Genomic DNA, 12,426 nt, shown 5'->3' on the forward strand with positions numbered 1-12,426 from the left:
ATAAATGTAATTAAAAAGTTGGCAAGAGTACATTTTATATGGACAACCTATAACTCTCCTAAATGTACAGCTGTGAAGTTGAGAAAAAGAACGTGTTTTCTGTGTTGCATATTCTTATAGTATAAGTAATTTCAGAATTTCCTGTGATGACTTTAGAATTAGAAGAATAATTCTAGATAATGTCAATTTCTCAGGCAGGGTTCACAGGTTCTCCACAGGATAACAATTGGATATGATGGAGCGACAGCGGATTGGCACCAAATGATCACAAGCTTTCAGGCCTCCCAGGATGCAACGGGCCCGTCCATATATCCCTGCCCACTGGCTCAGGCAAACCAATTTTTTGTTTGGTGTAGCAGGAGCCGGAACATGATCCGAGGGCTGCTGTTCTAGGGCAGCCCTAAGCTTTCTTATTTTATTTTCTAGTCTTACTATGTTTTTGAGCGATCTTTCTTAACAGCGTCTTATACGCATATTGGAAAGAGTCGCTCCAACAACTCTCCGCCGGGTCGCAACAACGCTTACCCATGTGTACAGTGCTGTCTCGGCGGGCATCTGTGTTGGATATACTAGCAGGTCCAGCAGACGTGACCAGGCTGTGGCCGGAGCATGGGGAGAAGGTAAGGCATCGGTTCCCCGTAGTCTGGGAATACGGACACAGCCGCACTGTATTGGAAGGAGACTACCAAACAGTATTTGACGCGCCGCCACCACGGGTGCTCCAGCGCTGTGCCTTAGGGATCATAAGGCACCAGGAATAGTATGAGGCTGCGAACCCTAGGGTTGATGTTAGCGGTGGGGAGTTAGACGGTCTCTTGGTCACCCCTCCCCCAGTTCATGACCATTTTCCGCGAGTCTCCCGCCATGAACTGTTGCCTCACTTCCGTCTCAGACGCTAGCACGAGGGGTCTCGGTCGCAGCATAGGCCGGTGAGTCTGTGTTCACTAAGCGCTACCGCGAGGAGACCCGGTCGCAATACAGGTGTCTTAATGGCCGGTGCCTCTGTATGCACAGTGCGTCTGTGTTCACTTAAAGTTCCCGGAGTGGCGGTGTACACTAGTAGCGTCTGGATCCACTCAGCGTTTGCCAGCGTATTGATCGATCTTGGAAGTGAGGTGAGTCTCCCTGTATCCCACTCTACCGAGTACGGGTTATACAGCACTAAATTTCTATCTACTTTTGTCAGTATGAATAGTTAAGTTTAGGTGCCTATTGCATATGAGTCTGTGTACATTACTGTGGTTTTCTTCGCAATGCGTCTGAATACATTAAGATCTGTATAAAACAGAACTTTAAAATGTGTTTGTAGTTGATTATGTGCTCATATGACTAATATTTAACATGTGACTGACTGCTAGTGTGATTGCTGACTTTAATATATGTTTATCAGTTGGTCTTCTGATCCTCAATGCTGGTGCATGGGTAGGGGTCAGATTGATATCACTTTAGAACAATAAAGTGGTTACAGTTACAAATTGTGTAGTACACTGTGAAAATGCTGATTATTTATCATGTCTAAGAGCGGCAAAGGTGACGAGAGTACACTTAAAGTAACACCAACACTCATATCATGTTTGTCTTGTAATAACTGTATTATCCTCTCTGATCTGGTACAGGATGGTTCATGTGTAAAATGGTTTGCTTGTCAGCATAATAGATAAATCCCCTTTGGGCGATGTTTGCACAGACCTTGTCCAGTATAGCTGAAAGGTTAATTCCTACAGCTTCGATACCAGGAATAGGGTTCATTATTAACCCATACAGGCAGCTCTCTACCTACAGTATCCCCAACAGCTTCTCTAATAAAACAAGCTGAGAAACCAAGTGTAAATAAATAATCATCAACTGCACAGGCTACACAGGGTGATTCATCAGACGATGAAACCTCTATATACTCTTCTTCGGCATACAAAGAACAGGTAAATATAGCTGAGTTAATGAGAGCAGTAAAGGCTTTTCTGTCCTTAGAGGATTCAGTAGATCCTGTGTTAAAAATAAGGTACCTATGTTTTAACGTCCCAAAAAAATAGGGCCTCATCGTGGGGGACCCCAGCAGCTGATGAAAATCAGGGAAAAGATTTGGGCTACACCCAATAAACAATATAGGTTCCCAGTAAATGGGATTCCAAATATCCTTTTCCAGCTGAGGACTGTTTAAAAAGGGGAAATGCCTCCTATAGAGATACGCATATCATTTGATAGTGCGAAAATATATATGGCCTTTGCCGTCAACGTCAAAAGAGGGATGGTTTTCTGAAAACCATATTGTCTCTGTCTGGGGCAGTCATAAGGCCAGCCATGACTTCACCTTACAATCCACAGCACACCACACTGGATGGGCCCAATCTCACTAGATCTTGGAAGCTAAGCAGTGTTGGGCCTGGTAAGTTCTTGGATGGGAGACCACCTTGGAATACCAGGTGCTGTAGGTACTCTAGGCTGAGGTACTGGAAGACAGGTTTTTCTGCGCCTGCAAGGGAGCAAGAATCCCATATAGCTCATATGGACACGAATGTTCTAGGGCATCAGCATTAACAATAGTTGCGCGCAGAGCAGTGTTACTTACATACATGAAAAGCTGATTCAGAATCAAAGAAGGTTCTGGAAAATTTGCCTTTGGCTGAAAGTTTCTGTTTGGTAAGGAGTTAACAGATATTCTGGAGTCAAAAGCAGACTCCAAGAAGGTCACGTTTCATTCCACAAACATGGTCCGGTTTTCGGCCTTGTCGGTCATAAAGGAACATAACAGCCCCAATACAATAAGTTTGGTAAGGTAAAGAAGCAAAGGCAACCAGAGGGCCAGCTTCCAAACCTGAGGATAAGCCATCAGCCTCCTTCTGGGGGACCCCAGGATTGGGGGCCAACTTCAGTTTGCACAGATCTGGTAACGGTTTAAAAACCGATTCCTGGGTGCAAGAAGCGGTATCTCTAGGTTATGTTTCTCTTCAAGAAGCATCCTCCTCAAAGTTTTCTGTTCCAGTCCATCTCGGGTAAAGGCTAAAGACAGGGGTTTGCAAGAAGCAGTTCAGAAATTGTTTTGGTCAGGAATAGGCATTCCAGTATCCCCTGCACAATAGGGACAGGGGGGTTTACTTCAACCGGGTTTGGGTTCAGAAGGATCCTTTCACCCCAATCTCAAAATCCTAAACAAATAAGTTTGGGTACCACGGTTCACAGGGAGACGTTGCGCTCCATAGTTTTGGCATGGAGCCAAGGAATTACAGGGTATCCCTGGATAGTCAGGATATTTACCTACAGGTTCCTATAGCACTGTTCCATCAGTGTTATCTTAAGGTTCACCATCCTCCAGCAACATTTTCAGTTCCAGACCTTACCCTTGGTGTTAGCCACAGCCTCCAGAGTATTTACCAAAATTATGATGATTATGGCAGCTTAGAAGGGGATAAGAAAATTGTCATACTTCGACCACCTTTTTTTATCTTGGCACAGGAAAGGCTTCTGTGCCATCTCCAACAGACAATAACTTGTCTGCAGAGGCACTGGTGGTTCATGAATTGGCAAAGTCATCTTGGGTTCCGTCACAACGCATGTCTCACTGTGGGGCTGTACTGAATTCCAGTCTGCAGAAAATGGATTACCTCGGAACAAGATATCCAAGGTACAGTCAAGTACTCAGGAGTTGTTACACAGTCAAAATATATCAATCCACGCAGCTATGCGACTGATGGATTTGATGGTGTCAACATTCGACATGGTGGAGTATGCACAATTCCACTCAAGACCTCTGCAGCGTCCGATTCTAGCCAGATGGAATGGAATACATCAGACAATAAAGAAACAGACTATGGTACTTTCACACAAGGTAAGAAAGTCATCAGCCTGGTGGCTATAGACATCCCATCTAGACAAAGGGAGAATCTTTTGGATATCAGATGGGAGATCCTGACTACAGATGCCAGTCTCCAGGGCTGGGGAGCAGTGTCCGGAAGATTATGGTTCCAGGGACAATGGACCATAGAAGAAAGTTGCCTGCCAATAAATCTGTTAGAACTTCGGGCCATATACATTCCACTGATTCAGGAAAAGACACTCTTCAAGGAAGACCAGTCCAGATCCGCACGGACAACTTAACGACGGGAGCGTACCTCTACCATCAGGGAGGAACGCGCAGCCAAAAAGCAATGAAGGAGGCAAGTCACATTCTAAAGTGGGCAGAACTCCATCTTCCAGCATTGTCCGCAGTATTCGTTCCAGGAGTCCTAAACTGGGAAGCAGATTTTCTCAGTCGACACGCCATTCAAGCAAGCGAATGGGCTCTACACCCGGAAGTCTTTCAGACTCTGGTAGACAAGTGGGGTTTGCCAGAGATAAATCTCATGGCGTCTCGTCTGAACAACTAAGTGCCCGCATACGAGGCAAGAACAAAGGATCCCGGAGCAATCTTTGTTGATGCCTTGTCAGTGAAATGGGAGTTTTATCTGGCGTATCTATTTCTTCCGATCATCCTGCTACCAGGGTGGTGAGGAAGATAAAAGAAGCAAAGGGTGCCGTGATTCTAATAGCTCCGGCTTGGCCCAGAAGGCAATGGTACACAGATCTACAGAGAATGTCGATGGATGCTCCACGTCTGCTCCCTCAACGTCCAGATCTACAGATCTACTAATGCAGGTTCCTTGTTATCACAGGCATCTGGATCGACTATCGTTGACCGCATGGTTCTTGAAACCTCTATCCTGAAGTCAAGAGGATTCTCGTTACAGGTAAATTCAAACATTGCACAGAGCAAGGAAACCCTCCTCAGCTCGCATTTATCACCGAATATGGCAGGCCTATATTCATTGGTGCAGTGAAAGAAATATGGACCTGAAATCTGTCCAAGTTTCCTGGGTCTTAGATTTCCTTCAGGCAGGAATGGATAAGGGTTTGAAGGTGGATTCCTTGAGAGTACAATTATCAGCATTGACTGTAGGGTTCCAAAAGAAAAATTGCAAATTTACAGGATGTGCGTACTTTTTCCAGGGAATGCTGCGCATTCAACCTCCTTTTGTTCCTCCTGCACTGCCTTGGAACTTAGGTCTAGTCCTCAAAGCCCTTCAAGTTGCTCCGTTTGAACCACTTAATAAAGTGGATCTTAAATGGTTGACAGCTAAAGTTCTCTTTCTACTGGCTAAGGCGTCAGCTAGAAGAGTATCAGATTTAGGAGCGCTGTAATATTGTTCTCCTTTTCTGTTTTTTTATCCAGATAAAGCAGTTCTCAGAACTAGGTCTGGGTATCTTCCTAAGGTGGTGTCTAAATTCCACCTTAATGAAGAAATTGTATTCTCAGTTTTTCAGGTATCAGGATTTTCTGCGGGAGATGCATCGCGGGACGTAGTCCGAGCATTAAGGATCTTCGTGGATCGCACAAGTGCCATCAGAAAGACAGATTCTCTCTTCATTTTCTACGGAATTCACAAGAGAGGATGGCCTGCTACTAAATAGACGCTGGCTAGAGGGCTTTGAATGACTATTTCGGAAGCATACTCTCATGCGGATCTCCCTGTTCCGGCTAATGTCTCTGTTCACTCTACTCGTACGGTAGGTCCTTCATAGGCAGCTCAACATGGTGCTTCAGCAGAACAGATATGTAAGGCAGACACATAGTCTTCCATTAACACATTGATTAGACATTATGCTTGGATACTTTTGCCTCTCATGACGCTGAATTCGGGCGAAAGGTTCTCCTGTACAATCAGGAGCGTCCCCACCACTAAAATTGCTTTGGGAAATCCCATTGTTATCCTGTGGATAACCTGTGGACCCTGCCGGAGAAATATACGTTGGTAAGAACTTACCGTTGATAACGGTATTTCTCCTAAGCCCACAGGTTCCACAGGGATCCCACCCTGACGCACCTGATTTGAGGATCTTGCTACTCACTAACCTCTTTCTTCTTGTATGGAAGGGTGTGCATGTGTGTTCTTCTCACCTGATTAGGGCTCTACATGATTCTCCAGCCTAGATGCTTTGGAATCCAACTGATTTGCCTGAGCCAGTGGGCGGGGATATATGGACGGGCCCATTGCATCCTGGGAGGCCTGAAAGCTTGTGATCGTTTGGTGCCAATCCGCTGTCGCTCCATCATACCCCATTGTTATCCTGTGGAATTTGTGAACTTAGGAGAAATACAGTTATCAACGGTAAATTCTTACCATAACGTATATTTGTCAGTAATTGGGATGTGGCACGTGTCATTTTGCTGTGTTTTGGGGGAAAGGGCCCTAGCTGGGATGGGTCTGTACAAATAGCTGGGAATGGAATGACTTAATATGTCAGAAGTAATCCGTTTAGCTCATTTTTTCTTCATTACAAACAGACATTATTTTATAAGGATTTACCCCTTCTGCTTACATACACCTACATAATCCCAGGTTGTTTTGCTAAATCAAATAATTGATTGGAATCTATCAGGGTACAATCAATATTTCAGTCTAGTAGAAAGGTCCCACTGTTGATTAGTGCAGTTCAAAACCAGGTTTCCTCATTTAAGCTTAGTGCAGTTTAAAACCAGGTTTCCTTATTAAGCTGAAATAAAATTTAAAAGAAACCAAATGAAAGTTTATTGAAAGCTCCACTCTGTATGGATTTGAGATTTCAGACCGAATATCATCAGTGTAATCCACCACAAAGAATTGGTGAGCGTATTGGAAAACATAAGTTCCCTCCCTCACACTTAGTCTTGAGGCTCTTTTTCTTACCGCTGTTCCTCTGCGGTTCCTCTGTTACAGTTTCACAGAGTTACTGTTTCTCCTTTCCGGGTTCTTTTTAAGTAGTATTGTTCTACTGGGAGTTGGTGAGGGGAGCATCTTATATTTAAAGTAAGTTTTGTTAAAGTGCCTGCTCCCGTGGTCCCCATCAGCAATCCCATTGTCCAGTGTCCGCCAGCTAGATTCAGAGAAAAGGATTCAATGGAAATAATTTTGGATTGTTAATTAAAACTAGGGCTAATTATAAGATTAAGGATTATGCATTTTTTTCTCCAAGTGCCTGTAACTATGTAAACCTACAGTCGCTTCAGAAACATAAGAAGAAGAATTGTGCTTTCTCCTTTATTTGCTCTCTGAGCTCAGTTTTTTTTACATTTCAGATGTGGATTTAGGTCGCTGCTTGTCATCAGACGGGCTTTACCTCTATACAACTAACTCAGTGGGCAGAGGCTTGAGCAAATTGGGCTCTGGACTGCACGGCACTTTACGGTGAGTCTTCATTTTTACAACAGTGGCAATAAGAAGTGGATTTATTTCCACTTTATTGTCTGTAATCTTGAAACAAGGCTGAATTGTTACTTAATTCAGAGGTCGTTACCATGTGTCTTGCAATGCTTTGTGCATACAGCAGTAGTATAGTATTCACCAAATGTCCAATGCTGATCTGCTCTTGGGCAGATTAGCAATTTAAGCACCACAAGTAAGTCACACAAAGCACTAATTTCAGAACAGCATATTTTTAATTTTAATGCCTTGCAGTAAAGAAATTAGTAGCAAGTATTTATGATATTGAATTACTAATAAAAATAATAATAATTATTAATATTATTCGTTCCTTATAGACCGCAGCAAATTCTATGGCACTTTACAATTGGAAAAAACAGTGATAAAACAAACTGGGTAATAAAAGACAGTCATAGAGGTAGTCTAAATGATAATTGCATTAAAAAAAATTTTTTTATTACCACTACCCTCCTTCAATTAAAATAGGTTTTATTTATGCCACAGTCTACCTCCTAAACTGTATTAAAGCACTCCGTAAACTATACACATCACTACTTGACATTATACACTACAGTATAGGCAAGTGGTTCCCAAACTGTGTGCCTAGGTACCCTGGAGTGCCACAAGACACTTGCAAGGGTGCATTGGGTTGGTGGTCCAGAACCAAATCAAATTATTTATGGTCATAGTGATGGGCAAAGCCAGTGCTAGTGGCTGCCAATTATAAAATATGTAGACAGAACCACAGAAATGTCCACTACCACCTAACTGATCCTAAGGGTGATAGGTAAGCATCATTTACTTAATTTTATATTTAACTTTTGGACTAGGGATGCCCTGAAAACATTTCTGATACAATAGGGTGCTGTGATTCAAGAAAGTTTGGGAACCACTGGTTAGACTACAGGAAAACAATCTGTGGTTCTCCAGCTGGTATATATCTACAATATCTATCCAAAATGTGGGACTTACAGGATGTCTCCCAAGATATTTATGGAATTATAAGTTGCCTAAGCTTTCTGTGCACACTACAAAAGTGACTAATTAAGACTACCGTGGGCCCTGCTTAAACAATCATACCCCCAAATCCAACATTTTTATTTGCTGCTTACTCCCAGAAATAATCTACCGGATATTTTGGATTTTCAATTGTTCTAACTTAAAACAAACCTGTCATCTTCAATGTGTTAATGTATACAAGAACCACATTTTCCATGTATTTCTCAATAAATAAATGTATACAGTATAGAATAAGAAATAATCTCATCACTCCAACCGCTTAATCTTTTATCACTGGCTTACTTGCAGCACAAAATCTTGTCCTTGCTGCATTGGGCCTTATTATACCATGTTATAATCTACTACTGCACGAGTGTATATTGATCACTGCCCATTTACATTACATTGCACACTACATCGCTTTGCCGCCCCCTCTGATCAGAGTGGCGCTGGCATGCGCAAGATGTGGCTGTCCGCAGTTCCTGTCTCTCATCTGCCCATCTGTTGTTGCTGACTGCAGCTGTCCGTTTCTGGACCTGAACAGTCAGCGAGAGGAGAGACCTGTGAATGTTCATGTCGCTTCTCTCAGCACCTAAGAGTCTGTTCAGCAGTGAAGTAAGTAACATGGTAAAATGATATAATTTTTAATTAAACGGATGTGATGTCAAGACTCTTTTGAACAGAAATGTGTAACTACAGTATATTAATGGCCCCAACTCCAAGGCACTTAAAATTCTATGGGGTATATGCAATTGCCGGCGAATCGCTGCAATTTTTCGCCCGTTTTTTAATTCGACACAATTCGACCGTCGAATTCCGGCAAGTGGGTGCCGGAATTCAACATATTCAATAAAAAACGGATTCGACAGTCCCGCTGTCGAAAAACAGCCGATTTGACGGATTTTGATTAGACTTGTAAAAATGTAGGCAAAACGGTAAAAACCACGAAAAAAAATTGCGTGGGGTCCCCCCTCCTAAGCATAACCAGCCTCGGGCTCTTCGAGCTGGTTCTAAAAATCCGGGGAAACAACTGACAGGGGATCCCCCGTATTTTTAAAACCAGCACCGGGCTCTGCGCCTGGTGCTGGTGCAAAAAATACGGGGGACAAAAAGCGTAGGGGTCCCCCGTATTTTTTACACCAGCATCGGGCTCCACTAGCTGGACAGATAATGCCACAGCCGGGGGTCACTTTTATACAGCGCCCTGCGGCCGTGGCATTAAATATCCAACTAGTCACCCCTGGCCGGGGTACCCTGGGGGAGTGGGGACCCCTTCAATCAAGGGGTCCCCCCCCAGCCACCCAAGGGCCAGGGGTGAAGCCCGAGGCTGTCCCCCCGTTCATCCAAGGGCTGCGGATGGGGGGCTGATAGCCTTGAGTAAAATGATAGAATGTTGTTTTTTCCAGAAGAACTACAAGTTCCAGCAAGCCTCCCCCGCAAGCTGGTACTTGGAGAACCATAAGTACCAGCATGCGGGTGGAAAAACGGGCCCGCTGGTACCTGTAGTTCTACTGGAAAAAAATACCCAAATAAAAACAGGAGACACACACCGTGAAAGTAAAAGTTTATTTCATACATGCCGACACATACTTACCTATGTTGACCCGCCGACTGCCACGCCCCCCTCGTCACTGAAGAATCCGGGGTACCTGTGAATAAAATTATACTCGCCTGATCCAGTGTCCGGATCTTTTAAAATAATCCTCGTACTTGGCAAAACAACAAAGCGAACACCCGGACCAAACGGACTGAAAGGGGTCCCATGTTTACACATGGGACCCCTTTCCACGAATGCCAGGACCCCACGTGACTCCTGTCACAGAGGGTCCCTTCAGCCAATCAGCGAGCGCAACGTCGTGGCACTCTGCTGATTGGCTATGCACGTCTGAGCTGTCAGACAGCGCATCGCAAAGCCTTACCATTATATTCAATGGTGGGAACTTTGCGGTCAGCGGTGAGGTCACCCGCGGTCAGCGGCTGACCGCGGGTAACCCCACCGCTGACAGCAAAGTTCACACCATTGAAACTAATGGAGGGAGCTGTGCGATGCGCATATAGCCAATCAGGAGATTGGCGCTTCCTGATTGGCTGAAGAGACCTTTCTGTGACAGCAGTCACGGGGGGGGGGGGGTCTCTGCATTCGGGGAAAGGGGTCCCATGTGTAAACATGGGACCCCTTTCAGCCCGCTTGATCCGGGTGTTCGTTTTTTTTTTTTTTTTGCCAAGTACGAGGATTATAATAAAAGACCACAGGACACTGGATCAGGTGAATATAATTTAATTTTCAGGTACACCGTGGATTCTACTTGGACAAGTGGACAGAGGTCGGCGTGTGAACATAGGTAAGTATGTGTGTGTCGACATGTGTGAAATAAAGTTTTACTCTCACGGTGTGAGTGTCCTGTTTTTATTTGGGTATTTTTTTTTCAGTAGAACTACAGGTATCAGCGGGCCCGTTTTTCTCCCGCATGCTGGTACTTGTGGTTCTCCAAGTACCAGCTTGCGGGGGAGGCTTGCTGGGACTTGTAGTACTACTGGAAAAACCAATATTCTTTCAATTTTCACAAGGCTATCAGCCCCCCATCCGCAGCCCTTGGATGGGGGGGACAGCCTCGGGCTTCACCCCTGGCCCTTGGGTGGCTGGAGGGGGGGGACCCCTTGATTGAAGGGGTCCCCACTCCTCCAGGGTACCCCGGCCAGGGGTGACTAGTTGCGTATTTAATGCCACGGCCGCAGGGCGCTGTATAAAAGTGACCCCCGGCTGTGGCATTATCTGTCCAGCTAGTGGAGCCCGATGCTGGTGTAAAAAATACGGGGGACCCCTACGCTTTTTGTCCCCCGTATTTTTTGCACCAGCACCAGGCGCAGAGCCCGGTGCTGGTTTTAAAAATACGGGGGATCCCATGTCAGTTTCCCCCCCGGATTTTTAGAACCAGGACCGGCTCGAAGAGCCCGAGGCTGGTTATGCTTAGGACGGGGGACCCCACGCAATTTTTTTTCTGATTTTTACCATTCCATTTAAAAAAATATATATATTTTTAAAATATATAAATAATACTTGTGCCTCCAAAATTGACAAACCAAGTACCTAATCCCTTCTAATATAAATAGATATGCTATTACCAATAAAAAAAACACAAAAAAAAACATGTTTTTAAGATTTTTATTAGATTCCGCCAGCAAAGTGTGGCGGATTGAAAATGACGAATTTACTGTCTAAAAGCACTGTTGTCGAATTTACAATCTTCAATTGAATATACTGTTGTCGAATTGCCGCATTTGTACCATTGCAGAAATGTCGAATTTGACAAATGTCGAATTTCAAAAAGTCGAATTTTAAAAGTCCGTTTTTTGACGAAAAATACGGAATTGCATTGTCGAAAAAAAATTTTTGGCGAAAATGTCCCGTTTTTCGACATTTTCGGGAATTCGACCGCAATTGCATATACCCCTATAACTGGTAGAGAATAAGTAGTCTTTCAGTAGTTGCAGTGCAAGAACACCAAACCATAAAGAAAAAAAAAACTAATTTGACTTAACATTTTGCAATAAAAAATTAATAAGTTAACGTGACATGAATTTTGTTAAGTCTATAATGGCTTCCTATAATTCCATAAGAGTTCCAAATACAGTAAAATCATTACTGTAAACTGTTTCTGCTACAGTAAATGTTGTACTGCAGTGTCATCCGTATTCAGACTTGAAAAATGTTTGGCATAAGCAACATAGGTATTTTTATCACTGCGTTTTGAAACATGTAGGAAACATATACCACAAGTGCAGTGTAGAAAAGGTTGGGTTTCCATAGCAACTGGTCAGACATCTGATTGGTTGGTATAGACAACACCTCCCACTGTAGGCTGTAGAACATTTATCATTTTATTGTCTGATTTGTTCAAAAGTTATTTCTTTTTAATAAACAGTTTGCCAAATATTCAGTGAAATATGTAGCTTACAATTTAATTAAGGTAGATTTTTTAGTGGCACAAATATGGCTGTTCGTGTATAGGACATTTGGGGTTAATCTCGTAGGGTCCGGCATTTCGTCCGAAATTATACATATTTTTAAAGCGGCAATCATTTACAACCTCGTTTTGCTTGTGGTTGCCTCTTTAAAAAGACGTGCAATCTCGGCCGAAATTCCAGACCTCTGCAAACTTGGACACTTTTATATTTCACCCCTGAGGCAGGGTCGGATCTAGACTTTTCTTTTAGG

At 43.7% G+C, this 12,426-nt stretch overlaps 1 protein-coding gene and 1 pseudogene across 4 annotated transcripts in view; both read left to right on the forward strand.

Annotated features, from left to right (window-relative positions):
- Positions 1-12,426, forward strand: part of HECTD4 (HECT domain E3 ubiquitin protein ligase 4) — a 547,332-nt gene that overhangs the window by 120,573 nt on the left and 414,333 nt on the right. For all 4 annotated transcript variants that reach the window (XM_063964358.1, XM_063964361.1, XM_063964359.1 and 1 more), the window contains exon 5: positions 7,088-7,196. In XM_063964358.1, the coding sequence (XP_063820428.1) occupies positions 7,088-7,196 (109 nt within the window). The remainder of the gene's footprint in view (positions 1-7,087; positions 7,197-12,426) is intronic.
- Positions 2,315-2,432, forward strand: LOC134944811 (5S ribosomal RNA; annotated as a pseudogene).

The sequence above is a fragment of the Pseudophryne corroboree genome, chromosome 1 (genome assembly GCF_028390025.1).
Source record: "Pseudophryne corroboree isolate aPseCor3 chromosome 1, aPseCor3.hap2, whole genome shotgun sequence".
NCBI classification, from domain to species: domain Eukaryota; kingdom Metazoa; phylum Chordata; class Amphibia; order Anura; family Myobatrachidae; genus Pseudophryne; species Pseudophryne corroboree.